Raw genomic sequence first — 24,828 nt, forward strand, 5'->3', positions numbered from 1 at the left:
ACTCCCTTACATGAAAATGAACTGCCATTAACCAAGTTATCATGGCTTGCTGACAAAAACAGATTTGCAGATTATTAAAAATGGGTTTCAACACCCTTTTTTGATCGGCTAATGGAACTGGACAAAGGCAAAATATGTGCATTGGCGACTCATATTTGTTTCCACATAAATGGCAACTTTGAATTTACAACTGCTTTTTTCATGATGGAATTAGGTCTGTGGTGTCTATAACGCCAATCCGTGACATCCTGACTTAGATATTATCCCCAGGAACCTTTCAAGTTGATGCTCTGTTACCCCTCAATTCAAACCAGCATAGGTTGTTAATGAAGCCACTTTCTCAGCTACGCAACCTCCAACAAAATTTGGCATCAGCGCACTTGATTTGAATCAAATTATTTTTTAAGCTTAACTCTAGCTGAGCCTGCACTGGTGAGACTCTTTTTGGTATGGAAAACACCGATTTCTATTCCCTTATTTGGATCTTATTGAGAGTAGATATTTCTCAGCTGTGCATAATTTTCAAGCCAAAGGCTATCATTGGCAAACACCGGGCTGACACCATAATTATTAAAAGATTAAGAGACAGTTTCTTTTTTAAAGGGTTTGAATGTCATATGTCAAAGTATTTGTAATTGATGGCCACCTCAATCTTCTTACCTTCAATCAACCATGCAAATGACTTAAACTTGGTATCAACCAGACACACCACTTTTGTTTCCATTAAGTTTAGCTCGAGCCCTTGGATGTCAAGATATTGTTTTAGAGAATTCACGCTTTGTGGCAAACCTATTGGAGTCTGGCTCAGGAGACCAATCTCATCCGCATACTGAAGGCAACCAATCTTCACTGATGCCGATGTTCGAGGGTGGGTGTTACCTTGATTGAGGGTGCTAACCAGATCTGCTAGGTATAGGTTGAACAAGCTAGGGGCTAGTATTTCTTTTTTTAGAATATTTTATTTTAGTGGAGTATGTTTAAGTCTTTTCCCAAAAGCATTTGTAGGAGAATGTTGTGTAAATATGTAATGATCATTTTCATTGTATTTTCATTTTATATGATGCTATACAACAATTTGTGCTACTGATATGAACTAGGTAGTAACATTGGAAATTCCATTCAATACCAAAGGTAACCTGATTTCCTCCATTAGATGTTGGTGCCATGGTGTAAAATGCAACCTCGTAGACAATAAATGACCAGTAAAGGCTATAACCAATTCTTTATTTACTTTAAATTGAGATTGAAGCACATGCACTAAGCACCTAAACATACTCGTGCATTTGATGTTTCATGTCTTGCAGGTTTTGCCAGGAAACCTTGCCATTCCTTACTGGGAAGTCTCCCACATCCTCGGATTACCACCAATCTTGGTCCATGCAGATTTTGCATTGGTTAATTGGAAGAAAAGGAATCCTGATGGGTAAGATGGGTTTACATTTAAATACAAGAAAGAAAACTGGATTTAAATTAAAGGTGTTTGACTGATTATGAAAGGGAAACTTATATACGATCACACATACATTACATTTTAGCCCTTAAAGGCCAAACATGTTTGCGGCTTCTGAGCTATATCATATCATATTACAAACATGTCCAGTAACAAAACACCTCTATTCCAGACACTTAATGACAAAGGCCCTTTCCCAAAACCCAATCCTAAACACACCCTAAATGAAAATAGACCTTTAACCCTTACTTTTAATATAGCACAAACCCTCTAAATATTCTAAGTTAAACATATTGGTAAACCTTCCTATTATAGTAACCCCAATGCTAACTTTGAGTCAAATTCTAATTGAAACCCTAACAGCACTTGTAATATTAAACTTAATACAAACTCTAACACTAAACTTTTGCTAACCTACCCTAACATTGACACATCACTAACACATAGGTTCAGAGCAGAAATTATTAAAAATGAAAAACACATTTTAATTGTTTAATCGATTTTTTCATTATTATTAGAAATAAATGTGTTTATTTTTCCTAACTGACTTTCTTTTCTTTCCAATGGTTTGTTTATTTTCACATCCGTCACACTGTCTATCCCCACCCAACATATGTATCTGCTTACAGAGCATTATTAAATGATTGTATTCTAGTTAGCTCTTTTTAAGATTTAACTTTAATGGTTTTCATAACGATGGACAGCAATTATTCCATGCTGGGTTTGGTGAAATAGTGTTTGGTAGTGGTTAAAAACATAACAATTTAAAAGATATTGGTATGGCCTTCAATAGATTAAAAACTTAGAGATACGGGAACTAATAGTAGATGGTCTGTGGAATTAGATTTGTGGGCCATTTGTTAACCAAATTGTAAAAAAAAATATCTGATTGAAGCAGGAAGCTTCATCTCTTGTCGTCCATTTTGAGTCCATAGACCAAAAGCTGGTTGTGTATCTAAACCTCTTTGACTGGCAGTGATTTGGAAAAGTTGTGGATGCTATAAAATGACTCAGATAATAAATGCTCACATTTTGTAAAATAGAAGTGAAGGACCAGTGAGGGTTGACTGGGTAGCCTTGGCTCGGGTGTAGGACTTCCAAAGAGATCACTCATGCTCAAAATAGAAAACCAAATGTTGTTTTCACTACTACAGACATGTTTTCCTCCTTTGCAGGAATCAAACACTTCACTGAGCTTGACAGACCTTTTGGCCCATAAAGAAGTTTGGTGAACCATACACAATTTTACATTAAAACTACCAACACTTTAGACACCGTGACCAATGTGGCCATGGAAAGAAAACTACAAACAGGAATAAATTCAAAGCTTTTTTTTTACAACCACAAAGTTAGTGTCATAAAAACAGTTTATAAAATCAAATATTAAAGGTATATAAGCACCATATGCTGCCCAAAGCGGAGAAACAAGTTAAAATGAATTAGCATTAACTCAATTAGGTATTCAAGAAGAATTATGCATATCATTACTGAAATTGGCTGAGATTCAAATAAATACAGATCACATTGTACCAACATTTGTCAAATTCAATTAAGCAGAGTATGACATTTTTGGATGGGACACAGGTTGTCTCTACAGCTAGGTAAATTTGGAAATGCATGTGTAGGGACAGACACATGCGGACAAGAATACAAAATAAGAAAAATATTTTGAGAAATGTATCTCTCAGACTACAAAATACTAGCTACAAAATAAGAGTGTCAGCATGATAGATTCTATTCTAGAAAAAAAGGACATGTCAAGGAGCAATCACAATCAGCTGAGAGAAGTACACCTGCCCAGGGTTCAGCATTCAGGGATTCCTCATCAGCAAAGCATCAGGTCAGCAAGGCATCTGCAAGCATCAGTGCCTGCATGAGGCTCCTCAGGACAATGTTGCAGACTGGCTAAAAGTTCCAAATCCATCAGTATTTCAAATCTCGTAAAACACTTTGGCCCATATTTATACTTTTTTAGCACCGCTTTTGCGACAGTTTTTTACGTAAAAGCGGAGCAAACTTGCAAAATACAATTGTATTTTGTAAGTTTGCGCGGTTTTTGCGTCAAAAAGTGGCGCAAATGCGGCGCTAAAAAAGTATAAATATGGGCCTCTGAGTGGTCCACTGATATCACTTCAGTTCTGAAGAGGCATCATCCAATAAGAATAAAGTGTAATCTTCACTTTGAAATATTTGGTTTGGTTCCCAGGTTTTTACCATGAGATCATCTCAGTTCTGTGTATACCAAACAGTTTGAATCATTTGTATGCCCTGTTCCTGCATTATATCTAATCAGCATCCATGGGTAAACAATCGGCTTTTTACAAGTAGGACTTTGCTTCTCATGGGAAAGAAATCTGAAGTTAGACTTCACTTCATAGAAAGAAACAATTCAGCATGATTACATGACTGAAATGCAAGCTCTGTAGGCTTTACTTATGGTAACACAAGAAATGTCAAAATGTAATTGAAAAAACACTTGTCAATGAAACACATAGGGGGTCATTCTGACCCTGGCGGTAAAATCCGCCAGGGCCAACGACCGCGGGAGCACCGGCAACAGGCTGGCGGTGCTATCTTGTGCATTCTGACCACGGCGGTCAGAAACGTAAAACCGGCGGTGTACCTCCGGTTCTCCGCTGCCCTGGGGAATCCTCCATGGCTGCGCCGCCATGGGGATTCCGACCCCCATACCGCCATCCTGTTCCTGGCGGTTTTGGCCGCCATGCAGAGGATGGCGGTATGGGGTGTTGTGGGGCCCCTGGGGGCCCCTGCATTGCCCATGCCAATGGCATGGGCACTGCAGGGGCCCCCGTAACAGGGCCCCACCAAGATTTTCAGTGTCTGCCATGCAGACACTGAAAATCGCGACGGGTGCTACTGCACCCGTCGCACCCCTTCCACTCTGCCGGCTCCATTCGGAGCCGGCATCCTCATGGAAGGGTGTTTCCCGCTGGGCTGGCGGGGGGCCTTCTGGCGGTCGCCCGTCAGCCCAGCGGGAAACCCAGAATAACCGCGGCGGTCTTTTGACCGGGCAGCGGTATTCTGCCGGCGGGACTTTGGCGGACGGCCTCCGCCGCCCGCCAAAGTCAGAATGACCCCATAATATGCAAATTTACAAATTAATCATTAATGCTATTTCAACAGTATAAGCATTCCATTTAAAATTGAAAATGCTTGTTATTGCATTATATTAAGTTTCACAAAGATCTTTATTTTCTCATCTGCACATAGTTATTATTCTTTCAGTAAACATTAGAAATGCAAATTTATTTCCTCATAAGCTATTAGTTTAGAGTCAAAATGATGCTTTAACATCAATTGTATTTCACTAACATGATGCTTAATAAGAAAGGCACAATTATGATCACCAAAAATGAAAACATAAGTATGTTTAAGATGTGTGTCAGGGCAGCTTTCTATGTTCGACTGTCAAACATGAGACTTAAATCGTCACCTTCTACTGATGTCTGGGTCATTAAAAGTATTACTAAAATTTACACTCCAAAAGTCCCTCATCTGACTTTAATCTACGATATCACAAAAAGGACACACTCTCATGTCCTTGAGACAACTCGAAAGTTTGATGTCTTTTTCCGCCAAGGTCTGCTGTAGATCTCAAATTTCTTGAGCTTACGATAAAAAGGCTTCTCCTAGTCTCCATTTCTATCTCTTCTCTCCTCTGTCTAGTGTTAGCTCTTCTCTCTTTCCACATTTTGTATAGTTTGTATAATCCAAGTACAACTTAGGCACTCATGCCATAATCAACATGGGTCTCAAGATAATTGCCACTATTCCCTTTCCAAGGTTCCAAATCATTTTCCAGTGGTGAAAAACCATTACCCATTGACTGCCATGCACCAGTGGCTGTCAGTTCTTTCAGGCCATTTTTCAGATTAGTCATGTTTGAGATAAACTTCCTTATCGCCTTACTATTATCCGCTACAAACCTGCAACACTGTTGCACATGAAAAACTTTACAGTCTCCACCCTTCCTTGTGAGACAAATGTCTAATGCAAGGTGATTTTGCTAAACCATTGATCTTGCAACAAACATCAATAACATGACACCTGATGTGTCAGTAGATAATTTATCTACTAGATTTGGCAACTTTCTAATCTTGATATCAGTCAAGATTACTCCAACAGATGTGTAGTGTGGTCAGTTTTGTGTATCCTTTGCGCATTAGCTTCAGGCTTTAGGCCTTTGTGCACTTTGCCCTGGATGTATTTTATTCCTTTGCTCGCAGCTTAGAGCCTCTGTGCACTTTGCTCTAATTGCTTTTTATTCGGCTTCGTACTGTTATTTTTCAAATAACCAGTTCTACGGTCTTGTTTTATTTTTTATATCACACTGTTTAGCCTACTTCAGCACTAGAGTTCTCAATAACACATTCCTAATCACTCTGTGCTTCAGTCAAGGATACAGTCTGGTACATTGCCGATAGACTTGGTAGGAGTTTAGTCTTTAGCGTTCTTGCGTAGGGACATTTTGTGATCACGCTGACATGTTAATTATAAAAACACTTCCTTGTCTCAATACATGCAAGAGGGAGATTCCGACCAGGGAACCACAACTAGACACTCACTGCCTCGTTGCAGATGCTGAACCAGATCACAGGCCTTTGCTCAGGTATGAGGGTTGATGTCTTCCCAGGGAATCTGAAAGGCAAGTTAGAAGCTTAACATGCTGTGCTTGAAATAGAACTAGCTGAGAGAGAGTAGAAATTATTAACACCATGATAGCGTTATTCTTATGTTTCACTCTCCTCATGACTATTTCAATCCTACTGTGTTGTATGGTTCTGGTTATTGCGGCTCACGTCTTGATATCTAAAATGCAGTCGTTTTATTAAAACATTATATAAAACTTACACTGCCTTTGTCATTTGTATATGAGATCATACTGTAAATGAGAGAGCTGAGTGACCACAACTTCCCTGAGAAGTTCCAAAGATGTCATGCGCTCGGCTGCCCAATCATCTCTTCCCTTTGGGAGAAATGAGGCACTGCTAGTTAGCCGGAGCAAAACCGGGTTTAGGGTGACAGAGGTCCTTCCAAGTGGGTCAGACTCAGTCCCCCCCACCGTGAATGATCCTGCTGCCTAGAAATCCAGTAGTCTCATTTAGGATAATGAGAGCCCACGCGACATGGAGCCGCCAACGATTGGTCTGGCTCTAATTTTCGGGTCCGGCTGACTCTCTCGGTCTCATATATATATTGACTCCTCGGTTCCGTTAACGGAGATGTCCGTGGGGCTGAGGATTTCCGCCACCACGGGATAGGTGCATCCTATTACTTAGTGCTCGGTTGTTCAAGCTTGAACTTTGAAAGGAAAACCCCGATATTGGTGTGCCTTCTCTGCCCTAGTGCTATTTTTATAATGGTGAATCCTCAAGTAGTGAACATAGCGCTTAATATGCGCCAACCGCTCATGGGACATCTGATAACACATGGTCTGACGAACCAGGGGGTCCGGTCACGTTTGTGGTGGACGCCCATGCAGCTTATAGGACAGAGCTTTTTTATTCTTGAGTCGTATTTCCAGCAGTTGATGGGGGTACAAACACTTTTCATGATTACACTATTGCGAATGTCCCTGGACAGTACAGGGCATATGCATTCTTAGAGATACCTAAGAACACCATAATTGGCTTGATGGCGCCCTCCCACACACAGTAGCACAAGTTAGGTTAGGTCCACTGAGTAATGATGGTCCTACCTGGCCTTTATTGGCTACATACACACCATATCCTGCGGTTGCTAACTTGGCAGTGGCTGAAGTACGTCATTTATATATAGACTTAGCTACTACATACAGAAGACTGGTTCAATTTGTGATGCAGACTTTAAATACTAATGCAGTGCTTGCTGCTCCATCGCACCCACATGCAGTGGTTCCGGGTATCAATCCGGCCACTGTACACTCAGTTATGGGTAAAATACTGGCTAAACATGAAGAAACTCCATTTTGGCTGGTGCAAAAAAATGAATACGCTGGAAGCAGTATTTCCCCATACGGGACCTCAGGATAAACATAGAATATTGACGATGTGTTTGCCGTATGGAATGGTTCCTACTGTAGACCATTGTAATACCTGGGGCACGGTGTTTGCCACGCTCTACACTACAGCACACGGTACACCAACATTGGCTAATCTACCGGAAGTGCTAAAACAAATTAAAGATGAATATGGGGCTGCCCCAGCCTTAGATTTAGGGATGCAGCTGATGGGCAATTTTGCCGCAGTTTATTCTATTCTTTTGAGTAATCTCAAGGGAGAGGCAGTGGCCCTGGCCATGCGTATGCGTCTTCGAGACGTTCCGCAAATTAATCAGGAGCGGGAACTGCCGAGAATAATAGCAGAAACATATTCAAGTATCGGTCGTGATAGCCTTGGGGCTAGACCGCAAAAACCCCAATTACAGGGTAAGAGTAGTAAAGATACTACTAAACAACAGCAACCTGAGGATACTAAAAAGCGCTGGGAGAAAAAACAACAGATGCCTAAAAAAGATAGGGGACAATCTCCGCAACCGGAGACCCCACAGAATAGGTATAATCTCAGGAATAGTGATAATTTGAAGACGCCTGATAGATATCAATATACTGATACACGCCAATCTCTTCCTTTCAGGACTCCTCGGAAAAGAGGAATGAGAGAGGTGGGCGGTCAGAGCGGAGAACAGAGTACGTGAAACCGAGACAGGAGTCACAACTCTCAATGGAGGTTTCTGTCAAACAAGAAGAGAAACCGATCCAACAAAAGCAGCAATTTAAAAAGAAGAAAGTGGCGGCGGTCTCAGTTAGACATGCCACTCAAGAAGAGAGTTCTCTTGAAGAACAAGACATGGGCGCTAGCACTGTTAGACAGCGCGGCAGATGTCACAATAGTTCGCCGGAGTCTTCTAGAGCATCTGGAGGTGAAAGCAACTGATGACTTCATACAAGTCAAAACAGCAGATATGCGTGTCTCTGATCCCGATAGAGTATATACAGTAACTTTACAATTAGAAGGGGACATTGAACGCACTATAAACGCCATCTTTTGGGACCGTGTGGTCAAATTGTATGACGTTCTGCTGGCCGAACAGGATTGGCCACCTGACTTTGTTCGTGACTGTCCAGTTGGGGAGGAGGTTATTACACCTTCATTCTCACCACTTGTTCCGGGAGAACTAGCAGAGTCCTATAGTAAATCATGGGCTCTAGCACAGGCCCCCGCCCTATATAGAAATAATGTGGGGTGGGATAGACATTCACCTTATCATGTAATTCCTATAAAAGGTGAACCTCAGCCGCAACCGCAGAATCCTATAAAATTTGAAGCAAGGGCATCGGTAAGGAAAATTCTTACACAATTGGAGTACCAGGAAGTAATTGAACCCTGTGTCTCGCCGATGAATAATCCCTTATTTCCAGTAGCAAAACTGGACCATTCTTATAGGATAGTGGTGGATTACAGACATTTAAATGGACATACACGCACATATGCTATACAGAATTCACACAGCTCAGCGCTCATGAATAATATAGTGCATAAGAAATACAAAACAACATTAGATATCTCGAATGGATTCTTCTGCCAAAATATAGTGCCCGAAAGTAGGGACTATACGAGCTTTAGTGCGTTTGGCTCTCAAAAAAGTTTTGTCGTCTGCCTCAGGGGTATAAGAATAGCCCAGGACTAATTTCGGCTTGTGTAACTGAAATTTTGCACGAGTTGGACCCTGAAGCTTTATCATATGTTGATGATATATATCTGACGGACAATGAGTTACTGCAACATCTGAGGCGGGTAGCACGCATTGTTGTGGGATTTGCTGAAATTGGCTACAAATTTAATTTAAAAAAATCGAAGATTGCCTTCCTCTGCGTCATTTTCCTGGGATATGAGTTGTTGAATGAGGGCAAGAGCTTAGCGCCACACTTTTTGGAGAAATGTGCTCAGTTGCAACCTCCTAATACGGTTCGGAAACTCCAGTCATTATTGGGGTTTCTGAATTTTGGCAGAACTTACATTCCTGATTATGCTACACGTATAAAACCCTTATACGATTTGATTCGCCCTAATTTTTCGAGTAGATTTTGGACGATTGAGCATACACATATTCTTCACGATTTACAATCTGATCTCTTAGCAGTAAAGCATTTACATACACGGGACAATAAAACGCATCTGGTCATCAGGGTAATACCTGGTGGCGTTGGATTTACATATGTCAACTTTAATGAGGGTGAGACAGTCCCGATAGCATACAAGTCCCACTTGTAGTCTGCTGCAGAACAACGTTTTGCACAAACTGAGAAAATTCTCACTGCTGTACAGATGACTGTGATTAAAGAACGACCTCTTGCCCAGGGCCAACGCATTATTGTTGTTTCCCCGATTCCGGCCCTAGAGGCTGTTACAAAAGCGAGTGTTCCTAATTCGAATGCTTTACACCCGCGATGGATACAATGGGCAACGTCTTTGACAGCCACTGATGTAGATTACATATTTGACCCTAAACTGCAGACTCAAGAATTTCTTCAATATGAAATGGATTACCCTGTTCCCGCTGGCACATTGCCTATTGACCAATATCAGGTGGTCATGTACACCGATGGCTTTGCGCAACCAGCGGTTGGGACTAAACAACAGTACTCTGCTGCATGTGCGGTAGTGAGCGGCTATATGGAGGGGGAGAAGTTCTGCCCCCAACATACTTATACACAGACCTTGGGAGACTGTACAGCACAGTTGGCTGAGCTGAAAGCTCTTTTGCTAGCCTTGGAACACGCGGATCCGGCAATACTTACTTTGCTGGTTTGTGACTCCTATTGCTGTGTTCAGTCTTTCAATGAATATTTGCACTACTGGAGGTTGAATGGTTTCAGAGATTGCAAAGGTAACACCATTAAACACAAATTGCTGTGGGAGAAGGTTGCGGATCTGAAAGAAACGCTTCCTAAGGTCCATGTTGTGCATACACTTGGACACCAGCGCATTGGAATACACATTGCTGGGAATACTTTGGCTGTTGAAGCCGCAAAATCGTCAGTGGCAGTTGCCACTGTGGCCGCAGTGACTCGTTCGAGTTCCAAACCAGACACAGAGATTTTGGCTGCCATAAAAGCCACGGCTGATAGCACGCCATTTCCTAAAGGATTCCCTTCTTGTGAGAAAACAGGGCTGATTGCAGAGGCCCCATAACTTTTTGCCCCCATTTTCCTCTTTTTGCTGGTGTTTTCCTTTCTTTGATGGTGCCCTGGGTACTGCTAACCAGTCCCAGGGCCTGTGCTCTGTGTAAAATGGATATGCAAATTAGGCTAATTATAATTGGCTAAGTTAACCTACATATAAGTCCCTAGTATATGGTAGGGCATGTAGGTTTAGGGACCACAGCATAGGTGGTGCACACCTAGGTGCATTGCTGAGGTGCCCAGTGTCATTTTAAAAGCAAGCCTGCCTTGCTGGCTGCTTTTAAATAAAAGTTATATGCAAATTCGACTTTGGAATTAAAAGTACTTCCAAAGTCTTAAACTACCTTATTTTTACATATAAGTCACCCCTAAGGTGTGCCCTATGTGCCCCTAGGGCTGGGTGCCATGTAACTATAAGCAGGGACTTTATAAAAATAGATTTATAAGCCCTGGTGAGGTAAAAACAGCCAAATTCGTTTTTCCCTCATAGAAGTAAATGGCCTTCATAGGCTAGAATGGGCAGACTTTATTTTAAATTTTAAAGTCTCCTTAAATGTTACATACCAAGAATTTGGTATCAAATTAATTGTTGTAATAAATCCCACAACTTTCAGTTGTGGGATTTAATATAACTTGTTCAGGTAAAAAGTTTAGACTTTACCTAAAAAGTTGCCAATTTCAGCTCTGCATTGTTTTTGCTGCTGTGCTCTGATTGGCCAGCCTGCAGCAGCTTCTGCCAGGCTGCCTTGATGAGGTGTGAAGTGGCCTGGCTTCACACAAAGGAATGTGCTTGGGGGAGAGAATCTCCCCTCAGCAGATGGTGAGGCAGGAAGGGGGAGGGCTGCCAAACTGGTCTTCAAAGGCAGAGAAGGACATCTGGAGCACCCAGCAACACCCCCACATCCTGCAACCCCAGACAGCTAGGTGCCCCCTTGATTAGATTAGGAGAGGGCAGGAGAGGGGTGTGTTTATGATTTTTAGCCACACCAGTGGGTGGGCTCAGCCAGATGTAACCTCCAAAAATCAGATTCAGCCATGTTGGATTTTTAGAGACTGTTGCCTTTTGGGATGGATTTTTGCCACACTTCCCAGGAAGTGGTCATCACAGGGGGACGACCCTGTACCTGATTGGAGGACCAGGACCCCCCTGCTTTTCACCCAGGAGCAAGGATAAAACTGGCAGACCTGCTCCCACACCTCAGATCCCCACCAAATTTCAAGAAGAAAGAACTTAAGGAGAAGAAGGACTGCCCTGCTGGACCCCTGGCCTGCACCTGGAACCTGCACTCAGAAGGACTGCACCAGCTGCACACTTGGGCTTCACCACAAGAAGGACTTTGCCTGGCTTCAACTGGTTCAAGGAGGGACTCCCTGTTTGCTACAGGTGAAAAATTGCTAACCAGAGTCCCCTGCACCAACTCCTGAAGAAAGCGACCAGCTGACCACTGTCCAGTGGCCAAAAAGGAGTTTGCGCCAGGTGCATTCTGGGAGTTGAAGTCTGCACCCCCCAAGGACCATCACAGAACTTCTGGACCCTTGGGGTGAGCTGTGGACCCCAAAAGAACCTTAAAAGGACATCTGGGTGAAGCCCCAGAAGTTTGGAGAAGATTTGAGAATTTTTGAAAAAAAGCTCCATAGAGGGACCGACCCGCCGCGGAAATTCTAGCCGGCTTGCCTCAACCGCGACCCGGCCTGATTTGGTGGTTCGTCCCCGAAAAAGAGACTAAGTCCGAAGGTAAAAAGTTGACCGGGACCTCCCAGCCATCGTATCCGAGAAGGGCTCCATGGACATCGGATCAAGATCCAGGTTTACCCCGGTCGAAGGATTTTCACCTCGAAAAAACGACTAAGTCCGAAGGTAAAAATCTCCACTGAGGAATCCAGCATCGCGTATCCGGACAAGGGCTCCAGGAGGTCGGATTCGACTGGCAGGTTCGTCCCGCTGAAGAAAATCTTCAAAATAAAGACTAAGTCAGAAGGTAACTTTTTAACCGAGGCCTCCCGCGACCTGTAGCCGAGCAGGGCTCCATCGCGGTCGGCCTGAAAGTTTGACTTTGCCCCGGTCGAGGTGCAACCAGATGACCCGATTGGCGCTTTTTGTTTCTAAGCGCTAGAAAAGTAATAATTCTTTAAAAATTCATATCTCCGGTTCCCTTTATCCGATTTTATTCGTTTTGGTGTCATTTTAAACATAAAAATATAAACTATTTTTATAAATTGGTTTTGGATTTTTAAACTGTTTCCTGTGTTTTATTTAATTACTGTTTTGTGATATTTGAATGCTTTACACTTTGTCTCCTAAGTTAAGCCTTGACGCTCATTGCCAAGCTACCAAGGGTTGAGCTGGGATTAATTTACTGAGACCTAACTGTACCTAAGTGGAGGTTGGTGGCTTGTTGCTAGGTGTAGGTACCTACCTGCCCTTACCAATAACCCATTTTCCAACACTTCTAAATATAGTTCCGGTATGGGTGGTATGCTAAACGCTGTAGTTAAAATCCCAGGCGTTGGTGTACGCGAAATGCCAAATAAAATTGAGCGACCTCAATTAATTAGTGCAGCACATGAGGGGGCGGCATCTGAGCATGCAGGCGTGGCTGCCACAATTTCACTCTTACAGGCTCGTTACTGGTGGCCTGGTCTCTATAAAGAGACAAAGCAGTATGTCTTTTGTTGTGACATCTGTCAACAAATTAAAGTTTCCACGGCTAGATGCCAGCAGCAAACGCCCCTTCTCATATCAAATAAACTTTTACAGTATTTGTACTTGGATCATTGTGGTCCGCTGACGCCAGATAGTGCATACCAATATATATTGGTTGCTGTAGATTCGTGCTCCAGATTTGTGTGGGTCTGGCCACAGCGCTCGGCTGATGCTCGAACTGTTATTAAATATTTGCGCATCTTTGTCGATACATTTGCAGTTGCGGCTTTTCATTCGGACCAGGGCCCTGCTTTTGCCTCTAAGGCATTCAGGGACACCATGGCTTCGCTGGGGGTCCAGCTCCAGTTCTTGTCTCCATTTCATCCCAAGGGAAATTCCGTCGTGGAGCGTTTAAATTGCGATTTAAAGCAATCCTTAATGGCCAGAGTTATAGGTACTGGTCGTAGTTGGCTAGCCCACCTGTATGGAGTACAGAGAGCACTTAATAACTTGCGTAGGAGGTCCCGGAGGGGTCGTACTTCATATGAGTGCCTGTTTGGAACGCGAATGTATGTTCCTGATCTAGATGGTCCTGGTGTGGAGACGGCTGATACGCCTTTTGACATAAATGATCGTGTCACTGGTTTACAGGATTTACAACAATTCCGTGAAGATAACTCTTCTGCAAGTGCTGCCTCCACAGGAATTAAGGATGAAACAGTAACGCCTACTGGTTGGATTCCCAGGATTGGGGATCTTGTGCGTGAAAAGGTCGCAGTGAAAAAATAATTTGGTCCTTCTTATCGGGTGCCTGTCCCTGTGATAGGGATCAGCGGCACTAGAACTGTAAGTTTACCACTGTTGCAAGGTGCCAAAGGAAATCGCTTTGTCTCCATTGATAATGTCAAGTTACATTATGTGGCCGATTCTGCACAGCAGACCAAGAGGGACACCCAGTAGTTCCGGAATCCCTCTCACTACTGGGGAAGAAGTCCCGCTGCAGGTGATTTGCACCAATGCTATTTCCTCTCTGAGCTTGGGGAGGGTGGAAGCTGATCTTGCGATTGTTCCACAGACGGCGAATAATTTGGAATCTTTTGATCAAGTTGCTGTACGTTCTAATGATATTACTGAACATGTGGTTTATAGCGTGGCAAGGCGAGAGCCACCATCTGCTTCTCTGTTTACGGTTGCACCTTTTGCGAGAACTGCCTCTGGCTGCTTCAACACCACTGATGATACCGTGTCGGACTCCTCGTCCTCTTTACCATCAGCCCAGGGTCCACGTAAGCTGCTGTTTTGGCTTAAACACACATATTTTGTTGTTCCTTGGAACTATCTGTGGCTTTTTATGACTGTAATGACTCTTTTCTTGTGGCTGGGATTTGTAGTTACTTTTTTTTTGGTAATACATGGTGATTTTCTTCCTGAACGATCTGACATTGAGCACGTGGAGACGGTGTTGAAACCACATTTTTCGTCTCATATGGTTCGAAGAGACTTGTCCTTTGTAAACATTTCTGCAGTGCCGATTCCAGATGAGATTGTGTGGGATAGAGTAATGTTTGATATATATGGTCCCACTGAAATAATTCAAATGCAGTATGTTCTCAAATTATCAATGAATGATATAGTTATACCAGGCATTGCATCTGATGATTGGGATGTAAAGACAGTGGATTCTATGTTGACGGAATTGCAATATTATACTGTCTATGAAAATGAAGATGCTTACCTATTTAGAGATAATTATGGTGACATGTTTTGCTACAATTATTATGGACACCAGTTTATTCATAAAGCTAGTAGCCCTAAGTCGATATTTGAGTATAAGCAATGGGAACATTGCCCAACTCCTCCACAGGGGAGCTCTAAAACGTATTCTGATAAATTTGCATATTTTTCTGGGCATAATCAACAGAGTGCTAAGTCTTACTATTTTAAAGTTACTCTGCATGCTAATACGCAAATGTTATTGACAGATACTAAATTACTGTATTCAAATTTGTTTGTATCCAAACTTTCAGTTGAGGGGTATGAATACTGGTCCAAAACTGTTGACTTGAAAAATGTCTGGGGAACAAAAAATAGGCAAATGCGGGGCAGGGACACATTGTTTAGGGTGTGTATTATTTCTGTCCAAATGATTTTCCTTAATGACACTGTACAACAGACTAGTTGTTTGGGCTTAGCAACGATTATAGATTTGAATTTGCCTAGCATACCTGTCCCTTCCAAATTGAATAATTGGCAGCAATATATTAATGCCACGGTTAGTGAGCTTACAGACTGGGTCCAGAATGGTACGCTTAACACTTCATTGATACGTCGGGGCGGGTGGTTATTGTGGCCCATAGACACTAATGGGTGTCATCAGCGTTTTGTCACCTCTTCAGGGGGGTTCAGGACTAGTAGGGCAGACCCTCGCTACATATCACCAGAACATGCTGATATCATTACTACATACAGCGTGGGGAAACTTTGTCAACAATGGTTGAAGTCGTCCACGCTGGATGCAGTTAAGACACATCTCACGTTGCTGTCTAATGATACTGACTTGCAAGATTTTTTGTCAGGATCAAGAATGCCGCGGAAGAAACGTTTTCTGTATGAAGTATATAATGAGATATGGAAGCTTTCACAACAAGAGGCAGCGGCCCGGTTCAGGCAAATTGATCAGGATAATTTGATACAGGCTTTGTCTGTTGTGGATAATGGGATGCATACCCTTTCAGACCGTGTTTTCACAATTGACAACATTGTTTCCTCTGCTATAGACATTATTAAATCTGATATGTCTTCTTTATATCATGGGCAGAGTCAAACGCGGTCCGTCATGCAGTTGGGTTGGACTCTACAGACCTTGAAGGCAGGTCGCGTTCCGTGGCAGCACATTCGTGCTAGGGAGATATTTATTTCCTTTAATTTGACTCATCAACAACAGCTGATGGCTAAGAAGGAAGCAACATATGTCATGTTAAATATTGAAAAGTTGGAGAAATTGCCTTTTACTGTTGTTGAGAGTCCGTCAGCTGAGTGGTTGATTCATGGGGTTATTAATTTGGCTATCTCCACTCTGCAATTTACTTCTTGTTTAAAGCACATTCCGGTGGGTAGATATAAACGGTTGGGAGACAGTTACATACACGAGGTGTGGGAGCTTCCCTTTCTATACAGATGTATTAAAGGTTTGAGGGAGGTTTTTCTTAGCGGTGGCGAATGCGAAACTTCTGTCAGCCATTCGATGGTTTGTAAACAGCTGTCTTTGCACAGGGCGTGTAATGCCTCGATTGCTAACTTAGTTTGTTATCTTAAGGGAGTTCCAGTCACGGTAATTAAAAACACTTTCCAGCAGTTACGTCCTTCTTAACAGTGAACCCTGTTGTGGCATGCGTGCCGGAATAGTTCACGTAGTCATTGTCACCAAGGCCGTTACGTGCTGCGGGAATGTATTGTTTCCCCCCACTCAAATTAGGGAGGTAGCGGACATCTGGCCTCATATTGCTACTTCCAAGGGGAATTTCGACAAGTTGAGTTGACTGAAAGCTCTATTGTTTCAAAAGCATGTGGCCCTTACATCTGCTAGAGAAACCTACGCACTTCAGGTGGCGAGGTCATCGGCGGAAATACAGTCCCTTTTGAATACTAACTTTCGAGTCACTTTGGTGAACTCATGGGACGTATATTTAATGCATCCAGCACTGCTGGAATTGCAAATTTTTTCAAAGCCGTTGGTGTTGGTTTTGCTCATACCTTCTCTTCCATATTCGGTTTAATACCTTCGGCTATTCACTCTATTTTCTGAAGCATTTTTGGGGGATTCCCGATTACTTTGGCTTTGTTGGCTGGGGTTTTGCTGTTGCTGCTGTTCTTCCACAATGGCTGTCCCACTGCAACGAGATCCCACATTAGCGCTCCCGTCAGCGCAGCTGTGTCGTGAACGCATGATGCAGGATTTTGGAGCAACACTCCTGGGACAGTTGGAGTGTGACTGGTCTCTGTCATTCCGACCGGTTTTGGATTGTGTGCAACCCGTGTTGCGGTGCCTTTGGTGCTCATTTGAACATGCACTGTCTCTCTGTCTCTCACTGCAGCGCCCCCCAGTGGTTGATACTGATCTGTTGATATTCCCGATTAGGGCTCATTCCCAGACTTGTGCACTGCGGTTGCGTTTGCTTCGTGAGGCAGTTTATGAGATTCCCTTCCTGGAGGAAGATGGTATTGTCTCATTCATAGGCCCTGCACGGGGTGCCACCCTGGATGGTTCTGGGGCTTTGGAACACACCTGCTCCATGATCATTTTTGGCGTGGATTTTCCGATGTTGACATCTGTCGAAGTGGAGGATCTCCTGCTTTCCGTGGCTTCGGTCTAAGAATTTGATTTTTTTTTGTTGTTAAATTGACATTATATCGAATTTGGCTTTACCATCACATGCTTCCCAATTTATAATTTGTTTTCTGCTTTGCTGTCCTCTGACCTTGTCGAAATATTGTGATATATTTTTTGTATCTGGGGCATACGTTTATATTATTTTAACCACTTGCTACCGACAAGGGGAGGGTGTAGTGTGGTCAGTTTTGTGTATCCTTTGCGCATTAGCTTCAGGCTTTAGGCCTTTGTGCACTTTGCCCTGGATGTATTTTATTCCTTTGCTCGCAGCTTAGAGCCTCTGTGCACTTTGCTCTAATTGCTTTTTATTCGGCTTTGTACTGTTATTTTTCAAATAACCAGTTCTACGGTCTTGTTTTATTTTTTATATCACACTGTTTAGCCTACTTCAGCACTGGAGTTCTCAATAACACATTCCTGTTCACTCTGTGCTTCACTCAAGGATACAGTCTGGTACATTGCCGATAGACGTGGTACAAGTTTAGTCTTTAGCGTTCTTGCGTAGGGACATTTTGTGATCACGCTGACATGTTAATTATAAAAACACTTCCTTGTCCCAATACATACAAGTGGGAGATTCCGACCAGGGAACCACAACTAGACGCTGACTGCCTCGTTGCAGATGCTGAACCAGATCACAGGCCTTTGCTCAGGTATGAGGTTTGATGTCTTCCCAGGGAATCTGAAAGGCACGTTAGAAGCTTAACATGCTGTGCTCGAAATAGAACTAGCTGAGAGAGAGTAGAAATTGTTAACACCATGATAGCGTTAGTCTTATGTTTCACTCTCCTCGTGACTAGTTCAATCCTTCTGTGTTGTATGGTTCTGGTTATTGCGGCTCACGCCTTAATATCTAAAATGCAGTTGTTTTATTAAAACATTATATAAAACTTACTCTGCCTTTGTCATTTGTATATGAGATCATACTGTAAATGAGAGAGCTGGTTTGGATCTGAGTGACCACGACTTCCCTGAGAAGTTCCAAAGATGTCATGCGCTCGGCTGCCCAATCATCTCTTCCCCTTGGGAGAAATGAGGCACTGCTAGTTAGCCGGAGCAAAACCGGGTTTAGGGTGACAGAGGTCCTTCCAAGTGGGTCAGACTCAGTCCCCCACACCGTGAACGATCCTGCTGCCTAGAAATCCAGTAGTCTCATTGAGGATAATGAGAGCCCACGCAACAGATGTAATGATAGCACCAAAAACATCTCTTGTAATCTCCACTGCACTAGTCCCACTCCAAACTCTGGAATTTGGTTTCTCTTTCTAGATCGGGCAGTCAAAATTGTCCTCATCATCAATTTTCAGAAATATCACTCCCAGGTAACATGTACTACACCAGCCTTTCAACAGTTAGAAATAGGCATTTTTCCCACAGATGAAATAAACACCTGATATGGCGGTATCTTGTCCAACATAAAGATCCAAACACTCCTAAAGACTAAAGAAAAATACATGTCTCCATTCACTAGTACCTACAAAATTTGTGTCTGTCTTTGACTTAGGTCTACATATATATAATTTCCCAAGGTGTTGCCAGTCTGAAAGCTAACCATCCTTGGTTACTGCTACCTGAAGCATGCCCAGGGACTTTTTGCCAGTCTCGTAAAACTCCTTTTTCTATCTTGGCTTTCATTGCTTTCCTTCTGTCTTCTACTTATCCAATTAACTCCTTTTCTACTGATGTGCACATTATATTGTTCTTGTGTGGATATGTGGTTCCAAAAGTCAGGGCTGGTTAAAAGAAACCTCCTGCAACATCAATGTTTTAAGCATTAGTACAAAAGAAAACACTAGGGGCCAGATGTACGACCCAGAGTTTTGTGACTCGCAATTTGCGACTCATTTGCAAATCCCAAACTGTGATCTGCAAAACCATATGTACAACAGTGTACTTTACACTGTGTGTGATTCTTAATGGGGTCACAAATGACCTGCCTCATTAATATTTATAAGGTAGGTTGTAATTTCAGTCCCAGTGGGAATGGCTGCACTCACAGGGATGGAGGCCTGTTGGGGCTTGCAGACCTCCATGTCTGTAACTGTTTTGAAATAAAGCAGGCTTTTTTTTTTTCATGCAGCCTGTTTTCCTTGAAGGAAAATGGGATGCATTCCAAAAACAAAAATGAAAAGTTTTCTGTTCATTTTTTCAGAGCAGGCAGTGGTCCATGGGACCTCTGCCTGCTCTGAAAAAGGATTTTCACTACCATTCACAAGAGGGAAGGGGTCCCACGAAGACCCCTTCCCATTTGTGAATGGATTAGCACCAATTTGAAATCGGTGCTAACTGCGATTGTTTTGTGACCGCATTCACGGTCACAAAACAATCCTACATCACACTGTGACTCACAATTAGGAAAGGAACGCCCCTTCCTACCTGTAACTCGCAAACCATTTTTGCGATTTTGTAAATAGATTACTGAATCACAAAAAAAGGTCTGTACATCGCAAAATGCGAATCTGGACGTTTGCGACAAGAAAAAAAGCTTTGTACATGTGGCCCAAGTTAACAATTTCAATAGAAGAATTGGATAAACTCCTGGTCATACACCCTGTTACTAACAAACTACAAGAAATTACTGAGGTTAATGGCAAGTTAGGATAATTGATTCCTTCCTGAGCTGATGGCGGGATCTGGGTTAAAACATAACAATCCCACATATCCATAATTTCAATATGCTCATATGACAATTTAAAATACACATCAGATGTCAAATCACCCCCAGAACTGTCAATGTGTAACAATCCCTCTTCCTCGTATGTGGGATCTCGTTCTGCAGTTGAATCTCTTAGCATCAGTGTAATAGTGCTCTCAATCTCCCCTTGCACTGACAGACTCAATGCAACTATCAATAAAATTCTCACAATTAGACATACTGTTGTAAATCCTACACAAACATATTTGCATTTACTCCTTTTACCTTGGTCAGGTTTGATTACTTGTCTAAACTCACTCATGGGTACTTCCAGCAAACAATGTCTCTGTTCATCAAGTGGTAATGAGATCTCAATGTTAAGTTCTAAACCAGCTTCAAGATCCAAAATAGTCAGTTGGATTCAAATTGTCAGCACAAAAGGCAATACATTCATTCTCCCAACCATCACCCACATAACACGTCTGTTCAGGAGCTGAACATTTTCAAATTGACACTTTTTTCTTTTTGACCTTATCGCACGACTTTCAATATCACTGTCACTTTGACCTGACTCTTCAGTTACGTCAGCAATAGTAGGAGGCACACATCAATGGGTCCGGATTTTTCTTGGGCTACTGGTATCTAACTCTGATTATTTTCTCAGCCACAACTTCGAATTTCAGCATTTTCTGAGCTAGCAGGAGCTAACTGACTCTCACTGGACACTTCAGCACCTTTGATTGCAACAGATTCACTCAGGGTTTCACCAGACTGTGCATTTTTCACAACAGCCACTTGTTCAGTCCCCACAGCTTGGCTGACCTGGCTCCCTTCACCCCCTGTACCATACCTGGGAAGAGACATCCTTTGATCAAGGGGAGATGAAACTTTGTGTGTGTGTGGCTCATGTGCTTCCAGTTCAGTAGACCAGCACACTCCACAGCAGTCGTTGTGACTAGGACAATTTGGTATGGCCCTTTATAATGCAGCTCTAAGCATGACTTTCTTACATACTTCTTCATCTAAACCCAGGTTCCAGCACTCAAGTGATGGCACATTTCTTTTTGGGGTTGAGCAGTTGCTTCTCCAACCTGGTGAGGCAAAGAATAAACCACATCATCAAATCTTTTGCAATTGTCCAGCACTAAGTCATCTGTAATGTTCACAAGTGCATTTGCTGGCACAGCTGGCAACCTCATAGCACGCCCCATAAAGACCTCAGGAGGGGGCAATCCTGTCCTTGTGTGAAGTGTGCTGTGCATTTTCATCAGGACAAGAGGCAATACATCTTGCCATTTCAATGTAGTAGATGCCCACACCTTTGCCAGTCAGATTTCATAGTTCCATTCCTCTGCTCAACTAATCCTGAGGCTTCTGGTCTGTAACTGCAGTGCTATCTTTACTCAATTTGTAAAGCCGCACACAACAATTTTTTTACTTCACTGTTGAAATGAGTTCCTCAATCTGATTCCAGAGAAGTCTGAAAGCTGAATCGAGGTATCAAATCCCTCAAAAGCAGCTTTGAAACTGTGAGTCTATGATTCCTGCGAGTTGTGGAAGTCTCTACCCAATGTGAGAAGGCACACACCACAACTAAAACATATTTCAATCCAGCTGCATTCTGTTGAAAGGACCTCCTGATCTACCTATGTGACTCAGGTTAACCACAATAGATTTCCATACATTCATTTGTTGACATGTTATACACCTGTGACACACTGTGTCAGCATCCAATCTAAATTGGGGATTCTATCATGTTTGTCTGAATGTTCTGATCATTGCGTCCCTATCTATGTGGGCTTGTCCATAGTAATACCTTGCCATCGGGGACAAAAAACTATTGGTTAACACTCCTTTCCCTCTCATTGAAAACCCAAACATCACCCTCATATCTCAAAATACAACCTGCTGTACTCCAACCTTTTTGTTCTTCTACTCACACTTCTTCCTGCAATTTTTTACTTCTTCCCAAGAATCATTTGCAGTCATAAAGAAGTGTTGATTTGTCGCATTGTTGCTGCTTCTTTACTCTATTCGTTGTTAGAGGGTGTGCCATGAAGAGCACAATAACGTGCCACTTGGTCAGCATTGGCATTGCCTTATGAGATGTGATCATTTGACTTTTAATGTGCTGCACATTTGATGACTGCAATTTTTACAGGTAACTATAATGCGTTCGACAATCAATAAACCTCGTCACCTTTTCAGATAGGTAATCCAGAAGAAGTCATGAAGCCTCTCTGGGACCATAACTGTCCAAAATCATGAACAACACCAAATCCATACTGGATGTCGGTTAAAATGGTCACTTTCAGCTGTTTGGAAGCACAGCATGCTCTAGTAAGAGCTACCAATTTGGCTACTTGGGCAGAAAGAATCCTTGAAGCCATGTGAGACTGAGACTGCAAAGTGCATACCCAGATCTCAGATTTCCATCAATAACTCTTAAACAGGAGCCATCATCGAACATGACATAGTCACTTTCATCTAATGGGGTATCTTGAATATCAGGTCTTGGTTTGGTGTGCAGTTCAGTCACAACAAGATAGTCATTCTCCACCTCCTACTTGCGTCATTTACATTTCCAACAGGAATTGGTAAGAGCATTACCACATACAGGACATTGAATCTTCTGTTCTTGATACTGGGGGATCCCAAGATGACCTGATAATAGTAAGTTAAATGAGCATTGGTCAAATATTGGGTCTTTGTGTGGGCCAAATTGACTGCAACAGAATGGGGCACAAATCATTCAAGGGATGGCCCATAACAATGCCTTCGGACTGTCTTATACTGACACTGACTGCAGTCATGGGTTTAAACAGCCAGGCAGCGCAGTAGCTACAGGATCAAGTGTATCTGAAAAATATGGAACACGCTTGTTGGCACTTCCATGAATCTGTGTTAAAACATGTGCACAACAATGTCTTTTGTAGCAAAACAACGAAAAACATTTGTTGTAATCTGGCATGCCCAGACCTGGGGTTTCGGCAAAGACGTCCCCTCAGTTCATAGAAGGCACACATGCATTTGTCATCAAAAGGTACTGGATCAGACACATCCTTGTGTGTCAGCCTCTGTAAAGGCCTGGACTAAACTGGCGGCATTAGCCAACCATTCCCAAAAACATTCTGACATCTTTCTGTGTCACTGGTGGATTCAGCTGCATGATTACCGAACCACCTTCCTTGCACCTTTCTCCATGTGGTTACTGTTAGACCTGACAGCCTTAAGGTGGTCATCCCCCAACATTTTGCCTGTCTCCCACCACATTTGTGACGCTGGTTTTGCTGGTTTTAGGACTCTGCACTTTACCACTGCTAACCAGTGCTAAAATGCATATAATATCTCCTTTAATCATGGTAACATATGGCTCATACCCAATTGGCATATTTAATTTACTTATAAGTCCCTAGTAAAGTGCAGTACATGTGCCCAGGGCCTGTAACTTAAATGCTACTAGAGGGCCTGCAGCACTGATTGTGCTACCACCATAAGTAGCCCCTTAACCATGTCTCAGGCCTGCCATTGCAAGGCCTGTACGTGCAGTTTTGCTGCCACTGCGACTTGGCATTTAAAAGTACTTGCCAAGCCTTAAACCCCACCCCCTTTTTCTACATATAAGTCACCCATAAGGTAGGCCCTAGGGAACCCATAGGGCCGGGTGCTCTCTAATTAAAAGGCAGGGCATGTACCTAGGTGTTTTATATGTCCGGTAGTGAAATAAATTGTTTTCCACTACTGTGAGGCCTTCTCCTTTCACAGAGTAGCTTTGGGATTGCTCTCATATACTTTGTGAGTTGTAGATTCTGACCAGAAAGGGGTAACTGGGTCATATTTAGTATGGACAGAATGGTAATAGAAAATTCCACTTATTGGTGAGGTTGGATTTTTTTATTATTATTTTAGAAATGTCACTTTTAGAAAGTCAGCATTTCTCTGCACTGAAAACCATCTGCGCCCTACAGCCTGTCTCCAATCAAAGGTCTGTGCTGGTTGACAGCCCCCTTGTGCATTTCACTCTGACAACCAGAAACACAGGACACTCGGTCACATCTGCATTCATCTGCATACTGAATGGGTCTCCCTGGGCTGGAAGAGTGGAGTGTCTGACACTTATATTTCAAAGGCAGTGCCCTGCCTTCACACAAAGGAATGATAATTCCCCACAGGGACCCTAGCAGACAGGACTGGGCTGAAAGGGGAACTTGTATACTTCAAAACAACTCTTTGAAATCTCCCCCACTTCAAAGGCATTTGCAGGTATATACATAGAGTCTCTGAACCCACTAACTCAGGCACTTTGGTACCTGCGCCTGAACTCTGTCAGAAGACCTTCCTGGCTGCCCGAAGGACTCTCTGGACTGACTTTTGACTCTTCTGGAGGGACTCAACCTTCCCCCAGAAGTGCTCTCAAGTGCTTGGATTGAGTTTGCCTCCTGCTCTGTAGTCTCAGGGACATCAAAGACTTCAACTGCTAGCTTTTTGATAGTTTTCAACTCCAACGACTCCGGAACTACTTCAG

At 42.8% G+C, this 24,828-nt stretch overlaps 1 protein-coding gene across 2 annotated transcripts in view; it reads left to right on the forward strand.

Annotated features, from left to right (window-relative positions):
• LOC138265923 (indoleamine 2,3-dioxygenase 2-like) overlaps positions 1–24,828 on the forward strand; it is a 260,844-nt gene that overhangs the window by 151,441 nt on the left and 84,575 nt on the right. For both annotated transcript variants that reach the window (XM_069214114.1, XM_069214115.1), the window contains one exon: positions 1,305–1,423. In XM_069214114.1, coding sequence (XP_069070215.1) covers positions 1,305–1,423 — 119 coding nt within the window. The remainder of the gene's footprint in view (positions 1–1,304; positions 1,424–24,828) is intronic.

The sequence above is a fragment of the Pleurodeles waltl genome, chromosome 11 (assembly GCF_031143425.1).
Source record: "Pleurodeles waltl isolate 20211129_DDA chromosome 11, aPleWal1.hap1.20221129, whole genome shotgun sequence".
Classification (NCBI taxonomy): domain Eukaryota; kingdom Metazoa; phylum Chordata; class Amphibia; order Caudata; family Salamandridae; genus Pleurodeles; species Pleurodeles waltl.